The 21,161-nt window shown below is 40.9% G+C and overlaps 1 protein-coding gene across 8 annotated transcripts in view; it reads right to left on the bottom strand.

Annotated features, from left to right (window-relative positions):
* Positions 1 to 21,161, bottom strand: part of SLC4A7 (solute carrier family 4 member 7) — a 156,855-nt gene that overhangs the window by 43,667 nt on the left and 92,027 nt on the right. For 3 of the 8 annotated variants that reach the window (XM_075315261.1, XM_075315259.1, XM_075315260.1), the window contains exons 6-14: positions 19,617 to 19,805; positions 16,070 to 16,402; positions 11,942 to 12,057; positions 9,980 to 10,042; positions 9,123 to 9,280; positions 6,701 to 6,788; positions 6,415 to 6,561; positions 5,749 to 5,852; positions 710 to 884 (exon numbers count right to left, since the gene is read on the bottom strand). In XM_075315261.1, coding sequence (XP_075171376.1) covers positions 710 to 884; positions 5,749 to 5,852; positions 6,415 to 6,561; positions 6,701 to 6,788; positions 9,123 to 9,280; positions 9,980 to 10,042; positions 11,942 to 12,057; positions 16,070 to 16,402; positions 19,617 to 19,805 — 1,373 coding nt within the window. The remainder of the gene's footprint in view (positions 1 to 709; positions 885 to 5,748; positions 5,853 to 6,414; positions 6,562 to 6,700; positions 6,789 to 9,122; positions 9,281 to 9,979; positions 10,043 to 11,941; positions 12,058 to 16,069; positions 16,403 to 19,616; positions 19,806 to 21,161) is intronic. The other 5 variants (XM_075315262.1, XM_075315263.1, XM_075315265.1 and 2 more) reach the window with 3 other exon arrangements.

Genomic DNA, 21,161 nt, shown 5'->3' with positions numbered 1-21,161 from the left:
AAAGAACCCCTCCCCCCAAAAAAAATAAAAACAACAACATTTAGTAAAAATCTGGGGATGTTTGCAAAGTATTTAATAAATTTTTTTTTAAGAGCAAGTCACTTTCACTCAGCCATAATACTGCCAAAACATAGCACCCCTATTTCGACCATAACAGATAACTCAGCTTGTGTAATCACAGCTTCCATAGTGACCGAAAGAAAATTCATGTAAGTAATCTGACATTGCAGTTGTGATATGGATGCTAAAATTAGGCTGAATTATGGCCATATGTACAGCACCATGTACACTGTTATAATTTGCACCTGAAATAAAAAGCTGTGTGGGAAAATACTTATGCAAGTTAGCTTAGAAGTTAGAACAGAAATGGCTAAAAATCAATGACACAAACCAAATATCATACAAGACCTTGTTGTAAATGAATATACCAGTAAAAAGTTTGCCTGGTGTAGTACTCTCTGCAGATCGCTGTGGCCCCATTTCTTGTTAATGGGCTCTCTTACGTCAGGGAAAAGACTTTTACCTTAAACCTTGCATCTTCTGTTCACTTGGTCTCCCCCAAACTGTCAGAGCTGTGATCAGGGGGAAGGTCAAATACTGTGGGGTAGACTCTTTGGATCAAGCATGAACACGTGAGACAAATGCACAAGGACACCTTCCTGAGAAGGTCTAATAAAAGCCTGGGCACTACCAATCTTTTTGTACTCACTATTCTGTTTTGTGTGGCTTCTCCCAGAAGACCTCCAAAAGTGATTACAGGAGACATACAGGCACAGTATAGGAAAAGAACGGAGGCCAGGCACTGCAGGCTTAATGCATCCTTGAAGTCACTCAAGAAAAAAGGAGCTTTCCTTTTGATGTCAAGCATCAAACCACCAAAAAGCCTAAATAGGTGAGATGAAACTTGTCAAACTGTACACTGCAGGAGTCTAACTACTTGTTTAGTTATTGTTCTGCTTTCCTTAGTAATACAAGAGATATCTACCCATATTAAAAGATATTAACGGCACTTTGAAGACAAATATCAATAAGGTTCGGAAGTTCTGAACATCTTCAGTTCAGGAGATACTCAATCTTGTGTATGAATTTCATGGCTTATGGCTACCATCCAAACAGTGCACCCAAAGCCATGCTCAATGTGTCCTGCACCAGGGAAGGAGACGAAGTAAGGACAAGAACAGAGTATAACCTGAGTGAAGATCCCAGTCATCGTAAGCCTCAACAGTTCACACTTTCAAGGAGATCATTTCTCTCCCAGGGGCCGGCAATGTCTTCTTTAATATGGGTACACCTCTCCAGATGTCTTGCTTGTTTTCCTCAATAGAAACCATTAGTTTATATTATTTTTGGGATGCCACTGAATTTACATTGGGCAAAAGCCACTGTGTTCCCACAATTTACTATACTGACTGCAAAAAGGAAAGTATATACACAACATGAAAATTATACAGTATCAGAAAACATGCCATAGTTATGAAAGGAGCGTCATGAAAGCTATTTAGTAACAAAATGCAACAAAAGCATATAAATGTGATGTTAAAATGTAATGAAAAGTCAAAGCAGAAATCATATTTTAGTTTAAATTACACTCTTCAAAATCAAAATTGTAACACCATAAAGTAAAAGGAGGTGTGGAAATCCCAGGATCAAGAGACATGGTAATGATGGGCACATAACGCAAGAATGGAAATAGAATTTTCAAAATGTCGCAATTTATCCCATATCGAATATGAGCACAACATGGAGAAATCCCCTCACTGACACGTTTTGGCTGCTATCAATAAGGTAATAAGGATATGTATACGAGGAGTATTTTTGGCAGCATCAAATACACAGCGTTTAACATTTTGAGCCAAGCAGAAGAGATGTATTTCAACAGCACAATCCGCACCCAAGAATGTCAATACGAGGAAGTTACAAAAACAAAGCAGCTTTATTTAAAGCATGAGACACCAGAGACAAAAAAAATGCATTGCCAAAAATGAGATACAAAAAAACCCCTCAAAAAACAAAATAGCGTCAAAAATACACACAAAAAACACAATAAAAATGCAGGTAAATTAAAGATATAGAAATGATACACAAATCTGGCAGGGTATAAAACCTCAAAAATACTGATCTCGGGTACATAGCCTTAATGGCTGAGAAATCTTCTGCCACACTAAATGCACTTGGACATGCAAATCAAGGATCCGTTGTTGGCAGTCTCTGTGCTATGACCATGGTGGCACATGTAGGGCATACAGGCTGCTCACAGTAGTAGGAGCAACATGTGGCCTGACATTGTGGTGTTGAAAAATGCCTCCTTTGACACTTTGGACAAGTGTCTATACCACTGGTCCTTCCACCAAATACATATGAGGCTAAGCGGTTAGTGTACCTGGATTAAAGACCAGAGGTGTTACGGCTACTGCACTACACGCCATCCCACACAAAGATCTCGGGAGTAGGGGGGGGGCGTCCCTTTGTGAAGGTTTTGTTATGGTGTTGCCGCATTGCACCGAGTCTCCGGTTTCCAGCTGGAGATTATACGGGCAATGGTATGAAGAGGCCTTCCAGTGGGATCTTCATACTACTCCCTCTGCAGGTAGCTGGACCCTTCAGTTCTTCATTCCAGGTACACTAGCAGCTCACCATTATATGGATTAGTTGGAGGGACCAGTGGTACGGCCATTTGTCCAACCATTGGTCATTTATTCAAAGTGTCCCAGGAGCAATTTTCCAATACGACAATACCAGGTCACATGTTGCTAGTTGTATTGTGAGCAGACTGCATGGCCTAAACAGTTTACCATAGCCTGTAGCATCTCCATCTTGTCTCCCATTGAGCACATCTGGGAGGTAATTTGTCGGTAATTGCAAAAGGAGCTGCCAGTAGTGGCTCTTGATGATTTGCCCAAGTGCATTCAGCATGTCAGAACATTCCTCAGACAACTAGTAGTTACCTCACGGATAGCAGCTAAAAAGTGCAAGTGGCAGTATTTCTGCATGTTGGGATCATACTCTATACTGATCAAATAAAGATATTTTGTCAATTGTATTGGCAATTTTTCATAATTTACATATCATAAACATATCTATTGATTTCCATAACTCCACAACATTTTCTTCTTGGTTCAATTTCAAAGTTGAGGAGTGTATAAAGAAACTAATCATATGAGCTCATGCGTGCCGTTTACATAGGACTTATTTTCGGATAATATGTAACTACTGGACTTCTTGTCTTTAGGAGCAATTCTAATAATAACGTTATATACGGAAATTGTTATATCTTCTGCTGTACCAGACGATACAATATTCTGATTTAAAGCTTCAGTAAAAATCGTGACCAACTTATTAAATAATCTATCAGACAATGAGTAGTAAACACTTGATGCTTGTGAGTAAAAGTTAATAATGGAACTTAAAATAAGCTGTTTAATGGGGCGCCATAATACCCTTTTGAATAAAGCTGACCGTACAGATGCTCAACCGCCTCTCCCTTCATTCTCCATGGGGCTGCCGGAATAAGCTGAGTGCAGCACTCAGCAGCTACATAGGTAATAAATGGAGCGGCAGTTGGGCATGCGCACTGAGACTCCATTCTAATGGGGATCCGGAAAAAATCCACCATTCTTTCGACTGCTTGGGGTCCCAGTGGTCAGACCTATCATCGATCAAAAATTATCACCTATACTCCATACCATGTATGTTGTTTTCTGAGACTACAATTTTAAGCAAGCTTTAAAAACCACCCATGACGTTTTTCCAGTAACATTATTTGGTAATCAGAATATGCCCAGCTTCATCTGACAACCTTGTTTCCATAGCTGAGAAAGAAAAAAAAACTAAAAACACCGAGCTAGATCAAAAGTTGAAAAAATGAAAGGGCAAATTGAAGAAATATATGAAGTGATCCTTTGTCTAATATACAGATGTCACCGAAAAACAAGGGGTGTTAGTTTTTTTTTTTTTTAGATTTCGATATCACTTATGAGAACACCCATCAATCTATAACTGTCAACTACCTACAAAACAGTTTCGTTTTTTAAGTTACTTCTTTGTCTAAAGTGCTGCATCTTTTCATGCTCTCATATGGTCAGATGTTGGGTATTAAAGTGTGGCATTTAGAGGCAGCTTAGTGTGTACCCGCCCAACCCCAAGAATAAAAATAATAATTATTATTGGGTTTAGTTTTTTTTTTTATTACAACAGTAAAGGTGGCTTTACACGCTACGAGATCGCTAAAGCGATCTCGTTGGGGTCACGGAATTTGTGACGCACATCCGGCCGCTTTAGCGATGTCGTGGTGTGTGACACCTATGAGCGATTTTGAATCATCGCAAAAATGTTCAAAATCGCTCATCGGTGACATGCCCCCCTCTTCCTAATTATCATTGCTGCTGCAGTAACGATGTTGTTTGTTGTTCCTGCGGCAGCACACATCGCTGTGTGTGACGCCGCTGGAACGACAAGCATCTCCTTACCTGCGTCCACCGGAAAAGGAGGAAGGAAGGAGGTGGGCGGCATGTTCCTGCCGCTCATCTCCGCCCCTCCGCTTATATTGGGCGGCGGTTCAGAGACGCTGATGTGACGTCGCTGTGACGCTGAACGAACCGCCCCCTTAGAAAGGAGGCAGTTCGCCGGTCACAGCGACGTCACTACGCGTGACGCTGCCGTAACGATAATGTTCTCTACGGCAGCGATCACCACATATCGGCCGTACGATGGGGGCGGGTGCTATCACGCTCGACATCGCTAGCATCGGCTAGCGATGTCGCAGCGTGTAAAGCCCGCTTAAGCCTCACCATGTCTTTTCCACCCTTCTGCTACTCCCATACATGAGTGAAGGAAGTACGATCTTGTTATAAAAAATTAAGCCACCACCTTAATGCCAATACTTGAGTGACTTATACTATTCATGGGGAATTGCCCTTTAATTAAAAGGAATCTGTCACAAGGTTTTTACCCACCTGATTCCAGCAATGTGTCACTTACTGGGCTGCTTAGTGTAGTTTTGATAAAATTCACTGATTAATCAGCAGTAGATTATCATTACAGGACTACTTGGTGTGCTGCCAGGTAGTCAGCATACTCATAAGATCTGTATAACTGCTAGATCTGCAGCAGACAAAACATTGATATTATCAACAAGACAGCAAACAGCTCAGTGACACATCACTGGAATTAGGTCTCTACATTATACTGCTCTCAGATGGGGGGGGGGGGGAGCAAAAACCTGATGATGGCATCCTTCAATTAAAGGGAATCTATCGGCTTCTATCTTAAAAGAGTCTTGAAGTTAGACCACAATTATTACAACGCTGCAAGACCTATCTGCTGACAAATCAGACAAATCAGAAAAGAAGAAAGTAGAACATCTGCATATACAAATAATCTACGGTCCTTAAAATTTAGTTCTGAATTAAACAGAGCCATCCCTTAAATAGCAGGCACTTTTTGTATAGACTTTTTGTATATTGCATTTTGTTGTAATAGTTTCATGACTTTTTTTTTTTTTTTTTAATATATTTTCCTAATAACATTACTATAAAGAGATTTAGATTATACACACTTCACACCATTATAACTACTGCAATAGAAACATCCTATAGGGTTTCTCAATGAAGGCTGCCATCAAAGAAAAGGCTCAGATTCATCAGCACTTATTTGAGAAATCCTTAAAGTTTTACTCCTCACACTAGAAAAAAATAAATTCTATAGCAATTGTATAAAACTAAAAAAAAGGAGCAAGTTGTAGGTACACACCTTCCAGTTCTCTGGAGCTCGGGGCCAGCATGATGCTGCTCCTCCTTTATCGTCTCACCTGTTGGGGTGGACCCATTTGGTATAGTTGGGATTTTGCGCTTCTCCTGTTGGAGTAGAGAAATATTTTAGCTGGGCAATATAGCAAAAATATGGAGTATCAGTAACGATCGCAAAAAGGTGTCAAATCGTTTGTCGTGTACACGGCGTTCATTTTTAAACAAATCGTTCGTTTGGAACGCAGGTTGTTTGTAATTCCTGAAGCACACATTGCTATGTGTGACACCGCAGGAATGAGGAACAACATCGTACCTGCAGACGCCAGCAATGAGGAAGGAAGGCGGTGGGCGGGATGTTTCAGCCGCTCATCTCCGCCCCTCCGCTTCTATTGGGTGGCCGTTTAGTGACGCCGCTGTGATGCCGAACGCACCTCCCCCTTAAAGGAGAGCTTGTTCGGCGGCCACAGCGACGTCGGTGAACAGGTAATTGCAAGTGACGCTGCCGTAACGATATGGTTCGCTATGGCAGCGATCACCCCGTGACGCGCCACAGACGTGGGCAGGTGCTATCGCTCGCGACATCGCCAGCGATGTCGCAGCGTGTAAAACCCGCTGTAGTATAGACACTTCTACCCACTGATGACAACTTGGCTGGCTAATGAAAGCTTACCTGAGAAGGAACACTTTTTGGCGGCTCAATACGAATGGATGGATCCCACTCTCCTGGAGGTAGGACTGTAACTTGGTCTAAAAATTCATCTATCCCTGCAAGAAGATCATTTCTATCTTTTGCCTTGTATGCTACATCATGAAATATCTGTAATGGAAGTAAACAGATGATCTCACTAAAAGGGATAACTGGAGCAGACTATGTGCATAGGGCTAAAAGGAAAAATACAACCCTTTAATAAGGGCGACTAACAGATTTTGCTCTGAAAAAAACAAAAATCCCTTACTTCATCTGTCATTAATGTAGCAATGGATCTTCCTATTTCGTGGTATTGTGCAGCCTTTCCAGTTGGACCCAATAATACAAACAGGAACCTGATTAAAAAAAAAATAAAATAAATAAACTGTAAAACAGTTGGTGCTTAACAATTAGCCAATCCATTATAAATTGATTTAAAAGGGCTGGTGCCATATTTTTCAGTATTAAACTGAGCCAGATTTAATGGCTGTTCAGGCCAGGAACATTGTCACGCTGCTAAACATGGCGCTCCTGTCAACAGTGCACTCTGGTGATCCAGACTAGCCACAGGACAGTGCTTCTAAGTTTACTGTTAAAGGGCATGAAGACACAGGGCATGTTCAGCCACCATGCCTTGGCAGCAGTGCTTGTGCAATGAGCAGTAAACAAAAATAAAAAAAAAAAATGGATTTGGGGAGAACATGCCAAAACTATATTAATTTCATTTAAAAAGTGCTTGTTCTCATAGGTTCTTTGCAAATTTACTCATCTTAAAATGGGAAGAAGCTTTTAATACTTCTTAAACTAAACCAAAAAGGCACAACTGCACCAACCTGGTGGAGCCCAAAACCCTAAACTGGACAGCGAAAGAAAAAGGACTCATGTTTGTGTTCTATGAACATCCATATCAGCAAAGATATGTTTTTTAGCAATTGTCCTGATGGAATAAACCTTGCAGATGAGGATCAGTCTGCATGTAAGTCCACATCAGCTAATTGTAGTAGAAAGGACATGTGGTGATTAAAATAGTGACAATGGGAAGTTCATCATCGTACCATCGGCAACAAAAGGATTGCAAGTTACTTTGCCTTCACAGGACTTGTATATTCTCACTAAACAAACAATGCGGCTCCAAAACGGGAATTCAGTACGACTCAGCGAATGTCTGAAATGGAAGTCTGTCCTATTGTACCGGGGACATGAGCAGAACCCAAACTGCTTCTGATTTAATTAGTTCATTGCTTGGACATTCTGCATAGACAAAAGGCTGTGAAATATTGATTTATGGATTACAGCTGCTGATAACGTCCACTTGACTGGGAAGGCGCAGAATAGAAAGGGGAAATGCTCAATTGATTTTACATCACATGAACGCTGGATTCCTGCAGCGATGGAGCAGAAGTGTCCAATGTTATACCCACAGGAAACATAGGAAAAGTTCCTCTCAACCTAAGGCCTCATTCAGACTTCAGTGTCTGCTTACGTACGCACAAAAAATAAAATGGTACAAGTGTCATCAGCGTTTTAGATCCAAGGTTCACCAGTATGTAGTCTGTGTGTCAGGTTTTACCATCAGTGTCTCATCCATCATTTTCACTAGGTATGTATTCTAGTCGCGAAAAAACTTTTTTGCTTTTTTTATATTATATATAGTGTAGGGACCTACAAGCGTGAGGTTCCCGTGACGAGGGTTGTAGGCTTACGTCTTATGGCCATAACGCTAACAAAAAACCTCAAACTTTTTTGTACAGGATACAGCCAGGCCCCTTTTTGTTAGGCCTTGCTATCAGAGTTTCTGTCCCTACGTAGCGCGCAGTGGGGGTACGGCTTGGCAGCCCGCCTGATCTAATAGTATGGGCGTCACCTAATAGGCTGCGGGTTTGTGACTGTGCGTCTGCTAGTGTGAACAGTGCTCTATGCAAGCCACCAGTGTGCAGTTTTACCATCCAGCCATCACCTCCTCCATATTTGGAAGTGAGTGTGAATGGATCCACCTGTACCTGTGTTGCCTCCACCTAGTGGGGGTTTAGCTGTATCCTGCTGGAGCAGTAGTAGTCTTTTGGCCTGAGCAATATACAGCTGCAATTCCATCTTGCTGTAAGTCGCGAGAAAACCCCAGCTAGAACACATACATAAAACACGAACGCCTAATGAATCTTAAGATCAACCAACAGAGGGTGGAGCTGACTATTTTCTTGAACTGTGGTCTTGACAAGTGGGCCAGGAAAAAAGTGGTGCCCACCAGGCTTGAGAAGTGCTGGGACACAAGCCTCTGTGGCTTATAGTGGATAAAACAAAAGTCTCCTTTGTATGTTAGTGGAGGCAATAGTCTATATCCGTGTTTTTCAATCCAGGGTGCCCTTAAAACCTCCTACGAGCGGCTAAAAATGTCACCCAAAGTCCAGGGTGCTAGACCGGAAGCAGTTTGAGATATCCTGCTGCTTGTCCATTTATTCATTTACCATTGCATCATAAACTCGCTCTCTTAATACAGGTTTTATACAGTGTATTTTTTTTTTATACAGTAGGGGCGCACAGTGTGTATTTTTGTTCTACAGTGGAGGGCACAGAGGGTAAAGGTGTGTGTTGGGAAACCTTAGTCTATGTACTAAATTAACAGAAAAACACAAAAGGTTGATGCATTTATTTTCAAGCAGTATGTACATAAATGTAAAGTGAATATGGGTTACCTTGTTGGGATCGGTACTTCTGTTAGACCGGAGAGGAGAACAGCTGGACTTAACCTGACAAAGGCAATAATCGGCCGATCCAGAGAATCTACTTCTCCCACCAAGACATTTGATGCCTCGGCACCGGGAGGAATTTTCCTCATGAAGTTCATGTCAACCTGAACGTAATAAAATATAAACGTGATTAGTATAGGACTCAATTCTAAACACCGATTACCTGTGGAGGGAGGAAGACATCACAGATCTAACGCAATACATAACAACCATGTGAATTTGGGATGAAAAGTAAAAAATTTCCAAAGTGAGAAAATCTGTCAACTGTAAATCTTGCCCAAATATTTTAGAGGTTTTACAGCAGTGAAATTTGTAATTATCTGGGTATATTTAATACTTTAGAAATGGATAAAAACTTAAGGAAATTCTGTGCTCGATGAAGATTGGGCAAGCGTCGCACAGTTATAGTGCCGATGACTAGAAAGCAGACAGTGACAGACATACTCACCGATCACATATGGAAAAATACACTTACGATACATGAAATCGAATACTTAAATTATAATATCTGAGAAATAAAACAGTGTTGGTATTATACACAATACGCATACCAATATTTAGAATTTGCCACACAAGAACGTGGTTCAACAGATTGTTTAATTTTATGGTTCAAGTTTGTTGAAAAAAAAAAAAAAAAAGAAAAAAAAAAAAAACAATGGATACTATACAAATTGGATAAGTGGGGTTGTCATATGTGTATAATAACAGGGCTACAGCACAAATGAGTCTTCACCAGCGGACAATGTGACATGATTTGCACTGTAGACTAGAAATCACTGACATGGTTTTCTGCAGAAACTTACAGCAGACCTCTTGCGTCCCATTACAAAGGTGCCACAATTACAGTGCCAGGAGTCATAATTCAGCTTGTAGAGGGGAAGAAAGAAAGGGCCAAGCAAAATAAAGCAACACTATTATAAAAAGTATTGTCAAGGACAATACAGTAAGCCAACCCTAAAACTGAAAAGGTGAATTTTTACATACGTCAAACTACGGTAGTACAAATCTCCAATTATCCCTCCAGTGCCAATCACAGTGCCATCCTCCACAGGCAGCGAGCCATGGTCTTGTCGCTCATTAGTCATCAGACTGCATTGATTTCAGCTTCAGGGTGGAGATGATTGCACACAACACCAGTAGGATCTGTAACCATTTCATGACTTAACTTCTTTATTGTATAGGATCACAAATATGGTATCAAGGAACAGTCCAGTATTGTTACGCGTACACCAGGAAAATGGAAGCTTGGGCCTATTCAACGCATATGCACAAGAGAATCCGGCACTCAAAAATATGTTGCAGATAAAGGGTTTTTTTAACAATGATTTGAAAAGTCTAGAAACGTGTGACGTTTCGGTCAGAGACAGTAATAAAACATACACAGAGGTGAACCGCGGCTGAGTGAACGCACAGAGAATGGCGCTTGTGGAAATGTGATCTGTCACTATGGGGGCTGTGCGCAACATATTTTTGGAGTGCCGGATTCTCTTCTACATTGTGATACGGAGTGGATCCTATCCGAGCACCTATGACTTTCAGGAGTGCCTATATTATATAGGAATATAAGAGCCTTATGTACATGAATGTATTATACGAAGCAGCCATCTGGTTGTGTAGAAATGACAGCTACAATACTTCTGATCAGACCCTAATCATCAGGGCTCAATCAAAAAGTATTGGAGAATTTGTGTGAGGCTTAGCTTCATTTGTATGCCATCATCTGATCGATACAATATAACAACTATGCATCAGGCTTGTTGGACTAATGCCAACAATTTTATGAATTACTACTACTCACTCCTAGAGATAGACACTTCGTATTGATGTATGAAAATATATGTAGAATGTGTATACAGTTTGTAGTTACATTTTGAGAAAACTTTTGAAAAGGTCAGAAGTTGAATGGTGGTCCCTCAAAAGACTGAAGACAAGCTCAAAAGAAAATCTGTGGAGTCTTTCTTTAGTTTCAGTGGAGTGCTCTGCGGTTTAGTAATTGGTGGGGGTCTAAAGACCTAGACTGCCACAAATTAGACATGAGCAAAAAGATTCAAACTACCCTTGTCAGGCATCCAGTTTGGTCTTCCGTGGCAGCCTGTTGTGGTCAGTGTTCATGGCTAGGATGGAGATCCTCAGGCCACCATTCTGGGCTTCTCTGAAGTCCCCTGTGACGTACGTCATGAAATTAAGTGAGGACTAGTGACTGATCCAGCAGCGCATAGATGACAAGACTGGAGGTAGTTGGAATTTTTTTGCTCTTCTCCATTACAAAGCCTTGTTCCTCTTTGCAGTGACAAAATCCGATCTTTACTGTTTCAAAGTTTACACGTTGGTTTGTTGTTTTTTTTTTTACACTAGAAAAAGTAATTTAAGAGCCTCAAAAGAGATCATGATGAAGACCATCCTCAGGGAGTTCAATGTAAATCGCACTTAAGAAATAAGAAGCCAACATACTATTCCCAAAACACAAGCATTTCTAAAAGCAACAAATCTGTGAATGCAGCTATAATCCAATAATGCAAAATATGTCCTACATTACTCATCTTTTTATTTAACAAGATGGACACGCTATCATTTCTTTATGGAAGCGTCACTGCCTTTATCCTATGCCTTAGATTACCAGTGTAATACACTGATGTGTTACACACTGACTTTATAAACTGACAGCCAGTCCATCACCCAATCCATCCCACAATCACAAATTTTTAACCATGTATGGCCCAATCAACCTAGACATATTAGGAAGAGAATAATAAAAAGTACCATACCTTGCTAAAGTCCACAGTGGTGTTCTCCTGACTGCCCCCTGTCCCGTTCCGTTTCAGTTCTCCCAATTTGGTAACATCTAAGTTTCCTGGCGTTGACTGTGGTGAAGATAGCAGCCCTAAGAGCAAACACGTTGTTAGATTGGGGCTCAGCTCAATGGTCTCCTTTCCCGAGGGAAGTACGTAGGGTGGCCTTCATGGATGTTACACAAGAAAAGATTGATCATTAGTAGTCAAAGTGAATGCCGAGCCAACTACTAGAAACAACATGGAGACCGTTTTCTATGCTCACACCAGCTCTTTATATTTGCAAGAATACTTCCAAAAAACACAGAAAAATCTCAAAAGGAATTAAGCAACAGCTGCAATAGCCCTGAAGTGGCCTCATAAAATAATCTGGTCTTTTAAAGGTGGCCAATCAAATTGCTGCATATATTCAGGATAGAAACACTTTTCTAACAAAAGCATAATATATCCAAGTATAGATGTGCAGGAAATTATCCCATTATTCTATTTACTAAAGATCATCTTTACATAAAAGTTACATTCTGTGCATATACCTAGAATAAAGCGTAGGAGTAAAAGATTGAAAACTGCTGGTCTGTTCCTCAGGTACTGAGAAATCAGTGTGAGTTGGTATGTAAATGTGGCTAGAAATCTGAAGTCTCCGTCACTCCAGCTCTATTCCCCATCCAGTGCTGCCTCCTCCTACTTGATTGATAGACTTAGCCTTAACGTATGACTTCAGGCAAAGGAGCCACATCAGTCAAGTAAAGGTTGTGGTGCTGGGTGGGGAATAGAGCTGGATTGACAAAGGTTTCAGATCTACAAACTCATTTGCATATTAATTTAAAAACACAGATTTCTAGGTAATGGAGGAATGGACTGACCATATAAAAAGGTATTACTGGACTTGTGTCTGGAAGAGCTACACAGGCACATATAAAAATATGTTGAAGGGAGAAATCATGCCGACAGTGTCCCTCAAGCGGAAGAAAAAAAATAAAATTTATATATTTATAAAAAGTTTCTTCTAGATTTGTCCCCCTTGGCATGCGCTCATCTTGCTCCACAGTCCTATATCCTAAAGGCCACAAGTAGGATCTCCATGGCAGCTATTTATGAGCCTAGTGAGTATGAACAGATGTGATACACTGCAAGAGACATATACATTTCCTCCCACAATACATGGTGTAACTTCTAAGGAACTCACGGGGTAGAAGTCACATTATGCTCCTGCATGGTCACCGCCATGGTTTGCTAGTTGCACAAATGAATTTGATATTTAACATTATGAGCATTAATAACATGCATATCACTGTGGACACCAAAAGCAAGTGCTGCATTATAACCAGTGGTCCTCTCAAGTAGATAAATGCTGTAGGATCACTCCCCGATAAATCCAGTGCACTGTAAAGTATGTGTCATGGGTGGAGGTCGCATGTCAAGGGCGAATAGATTACATACGTTACATCGGTAACATTAGAAAGTTATCCAGAGTTCGCTGTACCACATTTTTGGACAGGTTCAGCATGTATACAACATGTCCGGCAGCAGTATTCCTCAGCATTACCTGAGAGGAGCACATACTATCTACGGCATGACCTGTGATGATAGCCCAGTGACATCTCCACACAGATGCAATGTGGTTAGGACAGCAAGCAGAGAAACCACACATCCAATCCAACATTAGCCGGGATATAGAGAACATCCTGTGCCAGCAAATATGAGCCTGCAGTGCCTGCATCAGACTGACCAGCATTATAATGGGGAACCGGGAATTTGTAGATACTTTACATTTCCATGTTCAAGTGTTTTTATCTGACATTTCCAGCTTCTCATGGGTGAGGAAAATTAAAGTGACATGGCTATACTACAATTCTAATTGGAGGTATTTGCTAATATTACTACACCTATGACATATTGGGATAGGATCTTGGAGATGGGGATAGACCTTTAAATAATCTAACAAGCCCCACAGACCTATCAGAGCTGCTGTCGACAATACCATGGCTGTTTTCCATAGTGGTTATGTTACAAAGATGTGGATTTTACCTGCGGGACTGAGCTGGCACAATCTGCAGCGGACTATGAGCAGAAATGTACATTGAAATGGACCTTAGATGTTAAAGGGAACCCATCATCAGAAAGTGATGTGCTCTTTTCAGTTTTTTTTGTATTATATGTATTAAAAAAAAAACTTTTTTAAATTTTAATCACAAACTTTATTGCAAAATTAAAATTCATAATCTTCCGTTTTTACACTGGCCACCGTGGCTTTTTCAGGGCTTGTACTTTGTCCTTTCAGGAAGGCTTTGCAGCAGTTTACTTATCAGTAGAGGCAGGGTGATAATGACTGCTCTATACACTGCTGGTAACTCCGGATGCACCACACACAATAAGATGTCACAGCCGACCCTGATCCGCTCTCTCACTATCACCTTTCCTCAGGCTCACTAAACATTTCAATACAAAAGATAGGGGTGATGGACTGACCACGTTAACTATGTGCATATGTTGTTTCCTGAAAAATAGGAAGTTTAGAGACTAAAACAGCCCCAGTGACCTGTGTGATAATTGCAAGATTTCCATCCTTTAATACAGATGGCGATTTATAATAAAACCATGCTTTAAACATTAGGTTGTGTTAGGATGATCTCACTTTCAATTTAGTAGCGTTAACTCCTGGATTTAAATTTGGATTTGTGGCAAAATGAGGAGGGAGAAAATCCAACATGAGTCGATTTCTTCCCCTTCAACTGAAAATGTAGCTTTTCTTCTGCCCTACAAGACTACACTAGCCTTTCAGAATGCACCTTCTCTCCAGTAATGGGTCACCTTCATTATTTTACATCAATTTTAATGCCCAATATAGGGAATGGATGACTACTTAGATATCAGTCATCCATTTGATGATGTTTGCCATCACCCATTGCAGGCCTGACCAAATTAAAGCTGATATCTTATGCAGACAGCCAGGTAACACATCACTGGCATCCCATTACTGTGTCACACGGCTGAAGCTATAAATCACATGGAAACACTGGTAGGAAACCACCAGGTTCTCCGGATAATGTGCTTAGGGAACATACTAGTACATCTCAATAAATTAGAATATCATCAGAAAGTTAATGTATTTCAGTAATTCAATTCAAAAAGGGAAACACATTATATAGAGTCATAACACACAGAATGATCTATTTCAAGTGTTCATTCCTGTTAATGTTGATGATTATGGCTTACAGCCAATGAAAACCCAAAAGTGGAGTGAGTCAATGACTGTCTTCTAGACATCAGTCAAGTCAGCAGTCTTCCCCATGATTGTGTAGCCTACTGAACCAGACTATGGGACCATTTAAAATGCTTAGGAAGTCTTTACAGGTATGTTGTGGTAATTATTTTCGTTTTCTGAGATGACGACTTTTGGGTTTTCATTGGCTGTAAGCCGTATTAAATCAACATTAACAGAAAAACACTTGAAATAGATCACTCTGTGTACAATGACTCTACATAATCTAATATATGCATTTCCCTTTTTGTACTGAACTAGTGAAATAAATTAACATTTTGATGATATTCTAATTTATTGAAATTCAACAAAAGAAAAAAAAAAAAAAAAAATGTATTTACCTTGTGATCCTCAGTCTTGTAGACCATGAGTAATAGTGAAACGCTGATATAAAACCTACAACAAGTGTATGTAACAAACATGGATCTGACCAAAAGCTTGGAGATCTGCATGTCTCACTTTCAAGAGGTAATTAGTGTTGAATGCACTGAAGAAGAAAAAAAAGCCGCAAAAATATTTTTAAAATAAATTTTCAGTTTTTGATGTAGTTTACATGTGGAGGCTGCGTAATGGTATGAGTAATTTCCTGGGCATAATACTAGTGCGCACTAAAAGGATAAAAGTACTGTGGTCACTGTATATCATCCATTACAGGTACTCATGATTAATTCAGGATGTGAAAAACGCACGGCAGAAGAATAAAACATGCATGCACACGGAAGCAACCTTGTAAGTTGTAAATGTATGCAGCCAGTACGTGCAATCAATGTGATCAAACACATTCAATCCAGTGTGAGTTTCAGCGGCAAGGTGCACCACACAGCTATGGGAACAATAGTTGCCTGGATAGAAATCACCGCGTTCCTCCTTCTTTATGCCACAGACATCATGATTTTCACCATCTTCCTCTGGCGGATGAACTATTACGGTAGGAATGAGCTCGCCAGTAAAATGCGGTATCTCGGGGACCCAGCGCTCACTCCGCTGAGAACTTGACGACTCCAGCCGACTGAATTTAGGGCTGGAGGGTGGTGTGTTTTGGGGGCTTGGTACAGGGGTTGTCTGCCTGGAGCCAGCTGGGGTTCCAACTCTTGAGGGTGGAAGAAGGTAATTGAGGAGCAGGGAAAGGCGAGATTCTGCTCGCAGTGAGAGACGGGAGGCTGAAAGGCCTTCCCCTGAGGTAAAACAAGAGAAAAGAAATACAGAAGGTTTGTGCTTGGTCTTACAAAATTCACTCATTTACACACTTCACAACTCAACAAATATGTAACAGATATGTGTTCTGTACCTGGAGAAGCCAATCAAAGCCTAAGGTTTATCCTTTAGTGTAATATTAAAGCTAAACTCTCATTGGTTGATATGAGTGTCAAGGTGAAAAGTTTCGCACATGACTTGATGACTAAAGCAAAGGATAAAAGTAACTCCCTGCTCTATGACCATAGGCCCTCAAGTGAAAAAAAAAAAAAAGGTCTGAAATATTATATATACACACTGATCGAAACAAAACGAGGCTCACATTCAATTTCAGCCGCCTCCGGTAAGGGACCATCTTTCACTCTGCTGTATAGCCCCTAAGGAGGGTTATTTAGTTCAGAAAAGGACCACCATGGTAGTCACAACTGCCTGCTGCTGTAGGCTCGATCATGGACCAGCTGTAAAAGGTCTACTATGAAGGTCCTTCATCCGTCATCATTTTATACTCTGATACAAACACAGTCTACGGCCGACACCTTCCAGCAACACCAGGAGACCCCAACGTGGCACTAGGTGCAGTAGGACTAGTGCTCACCTCTATACAGTCATACCTCTTCTCAGTCAGGATTCCACAACATTTCATTGCATCTAAAGTCTATAAGTCACAGCTCACTTACTGGAAGGAGAACAGCGCGTCAAACAAATGACCAGAGTCACACAATGCATTTGTACAGCTCATTATTGCTGACGGACAATTATCCTAAATCCATCTCTATGACGTCAGAGAGCAGACATTGCTCCCTAGGTCAGGACGTCAGTAGCTGGGCACTGGAACAATCCATTATTTATCTCCTTTAGGACCGTGCTATTTTGGGCCTCAAGTACACAGTGATATTTTTTTTCTCTTTCGTCATCATTTTCGGAAAGTCAAAACTTTATTTTGCTTTTCTGCTTTTTTTGTGCAGGACAAAAATTGTATTTTTCAGTTACAACTTAAAAATATAAACTTAATTAAAACTGCGTATAAAAGGGTGTTTTGCTTTTGTTTTTACCTAAAATAAAATCAATCCTGTTATATGTTTTTTTTTAACTACTTTTGCACAAAAGCGATCTTAAAATTTGTGTGTGTGGTCATATTCTGAGAGCCATAACTTTTTTTTTTTTTTTTTTTAATTTCTTTGTTGACCGTGCAACATGGTAGCTTGTTTACAGCGAGGCAAAACATATTTTCCAGAGCAATCACTGGAGAAGGATATCATGGTCAAAAGAATAAAAGAAAAAAAGCGAAGTGGAAGACCAGAAACCTGATTGATTGATACTGTCAAGATAACAGCAGAGAAGGCCCTGGTGGACCCTATCTAGGCTGCACAAGATCGATCCTTCTACAGAGCGTTTATGCCTCAAGTCGCTATGGCTCGAGATCAAGCTGAAGGCAGTTAAAGGGAACCTGTCACCAGATTTGGGGTCTATAAGCTGCGGCCACCACCACCGGGCTCATATACAGCATGTTAGAATGCTGTATATAAGAGCCCAGGCCACTGGATAGAATATAAAAATCCCTTTATAATACTTATCTAAACAGACGCTGGGTTGGGGTTGGGTCATATGGGAGTCTCCGTTCTCCAGTGCTGGCACCTCCTCTTTTGGCCATCTTTGTCCTCCTTTTTCTGAAGCCGGGGTGCATGATGCATCCTACGTCATACACACTCGCCGCCATTGAGGTCCTGCGCAGGCGCACTTTGATCTGCCCTGAGCAGGTAAGATCAAAGTATTGTAGTGCGCCTGCACAGAAACGGCGAATGTGTATTATGTAGGATGCGTCATGCACACAGGCTTCAGAAGGAGGATGAAGATGGCCGAAAGAATAGGCGCCAGCATCATAGAACGGAGACGCCCATATGGCCCAACTCAACAGCAGCGACCGTTTAGGGTAAGTATATTAAAGTGATATTTACGTTCTAGAGTGGCCTGGACTCTTATATACAGCATGTTAGAATGCTGTATATAAGAGCCCACTAGTGGTGGCCAAAGCTTATAGGCCCCAAATCTGCTGACAAGTTCCCTTTAACTATTAATAATAATAAGCAATCATTTTTTGGAACATAGCTCATCACATTTTTTTTTTTTTTTTTTTATTCCGTTTTTTTAGGAACGTAGAATACACAAAAACAGCTATACTAACTTTGTTTGGTCAGTTTCTTATTACAACGGTTACCATGCATTATATAATAAAGCACGACATGATGCAAAAAGGTGATTTTGTTTAAAAAGTTTTTTTTTTCGTTTTACATTTTTAAAATATTTTAAAAATGTATGTTCAAGTCCCCTTGTGTGACTAATGCAGGAAAGAAAAACAAAAAAATTACATACTAATGTTGAGCAGTCTATTACATCTGAATATCAAAATTCCACCAACAGGCAATCTATTGGGCTGTGCCAAAGGCAGCGTTTATAGGCTTCTGTCACTGGCAGACCCAGAAGCCATTACTAGGCCTCCAGTAGCCATTATTAGGCCTCTAGAAGCCATAGCAATGAATGAGAACCCCACAATCAATGTTCTATCCTGCTATTATACCATCTAGATACCGCTCTATTGAGTTTTGAACAAATACTGCCATACTGAATAAATCTGAAATTTATGGTACACATGGATATTTTTTGGCATGTGGTCACACAATTGAGAAGCTCCATGCATAAAATGTCTATGGCCAGCTTTCAGATGGTGGGATATACCTATAGAGCACCATAATATACATCTCATTTGTCAACTGGTGCTTGGAATGACACAATCATTCTCCTTAATACATTTCTTTTTAAATTGGTAACTAAATTAAAAAAAATTGCATTTAAGAAAAAACAAAAGCAAACAGAAAACAAAACAAAACACAAGTAGAGAAAAGGCAAAAAGGTAAGAGTAAAGCAATAGCCAATATGAGACAGGCAGTATGATGCAGAGAAATTGGAAACCCCAAAACACTACATATTTTGCAAAAGAAAAAACAAAAAACCTCCCACTTTGTAATTTGCTCTGTGTATGACAGATGGAGTGACAGTGGCTGGAGAGTTAATTTAGCAAGCGACTGTGCAAATTATAGCGCAGGCGAAATGGCAGATTGAGACCTGGGCTGCTGCTTTACGAGGGAAAAGAAGTAGCGAAATAGGTTAGAATAAGCTGCTTGTGACAACTTATCTCACCGTTTCGTTCAAGCAAGTGAGGATCAGAATGTTTCTTGCCTATGTCAGCGAAGGACCGCACCAGAGGGATACGGTTACTCAGCTTCTTCTCGTTCTGGTGGTGATGTCTCTTCAAGAGAGCTTCTCTGACCAGCTCCCTCATGGAATCATCCATCTGGCCGGACGCCGTCATGTTATCCAGCACCATATCTGCCGAGAACACATAACAGACATTAAGTTCACTAAACGAAAACTTTCTAAAACACATACGAGAATTGTCAATTTCCTGAGGTGCCACAGAAGTTGCATTAAACGGAACCTGTCACCGGATTTTCATAATACTTACCTAAAGCTCAGTGCGGAGCAGACTGGTCGGATGGGAGTCTCCGTTCTCCGGGTCCTGTGCCTCCTTTTTCGGCCAGCTTTGTCAGCTTTCTCCTGAAGCTAGTGTGGACGACGCTAGTGTGGCATGGCACAGTTTTAGAAATAAAGCCCTGTTTTACTAATGGATTGTCCAAATCAGAGCAATTGCTTTAGTGGATCGGTTGATGTCCTGCTGAAAACTACCAACAAACTACCATTAAGAGCAAGAAACCGAAGGGCAGTTGCACAGTCCCACTGTGGCAGCCACTAATAGAACATGTGGAATAAGTTGTTCATCCGATCACCTTTAACCCATTTTATGCCAACTTGCAGGTTCCCAGATAACTGTGCTATTAACTTGAAAACTCCACACTTTCCTAATCCTAACAGTATAAAGAAGGCCCTTCAATGATAATGTGTGTGGCATCAATGGGCACAGGCCACTGACTATTTGGTTTAATGTCCTCATACACATTAAGTAAATCGGCGGAGCCTGATGATTTGGGAGATCAGCCAACCATCTAGTGTGTATGTGGAGCCGCCAAAGCTGGACAATTTGTATTTATGTGCCTGATCCTTTGGTCCTGTAGGCAGGTGCTGGAGGAGTCTGGGAGAGGTCTAAGCCAGTCTCTTCATGGAAAACATATGAATGTCCAGCCAAGCATGCATGTGAACAGGGGGGTGTGGAGAGATAGCTGTCGGCTTAAAGGGGGTATAGGTATTTGATGACCTATCTAAAGGATGTCATCAGCAGATGGGAGTCAGACACACGGCAGCTCCACAAACTAGCTTTTTTTGCTCCGGTTGTGGTCCGATGCACCGCTGAGTGCAGTTCTATAGAAAGGCTAGCAGCCGCTGCCAGCTACAGCAGTAAGGAGGCTATTCAAAAGCACAGGAGCTGTGCAGCAGCCAGCAAAAGTCAGCAGCGTCCGCTATGCAATGAGCAAAAGGTTAAGCAATGGAGGAAAAGAAAAAAAAAGGTGATTGGTGTGGGTTGTGGTTGTCAGACCCTCACTGATCTGCCATTGATGACCTAACCTGAAGAGAAGTCATCAAATATCTATGCTTGGACAACCCCTTTAAGTTATCCAAGCTGCATGGGCACCTATAGTGAGACAGTCTGCCAGTCCAGGCACAGAAATTGTGAATGTTTCATCTGTTTACAGTTTCCGTACGTTCATCTTTCAAGCCGAGGTCTACAAA

Source organism: Anomaloglossus baeobatrachus, chromosome 6 (assembly GCF_048569485.1).
Source record: "Anomaloglossus baeobatrachus isolate aAnoBae1 chromosome 6, aAnoBae1.hap1, whole genome shotgun sequence".
NCBI lineage: Eukaryota > Metazoa > Chordata > Amphibia > Anura > Aromobatidae > Anomaloglossus > Anomaloglossus baeobatrachus.
Note: the sequence above shows the minus strand (reverse complement) of the source record. Positions and strands in the feature narration are given on the sequence as shown.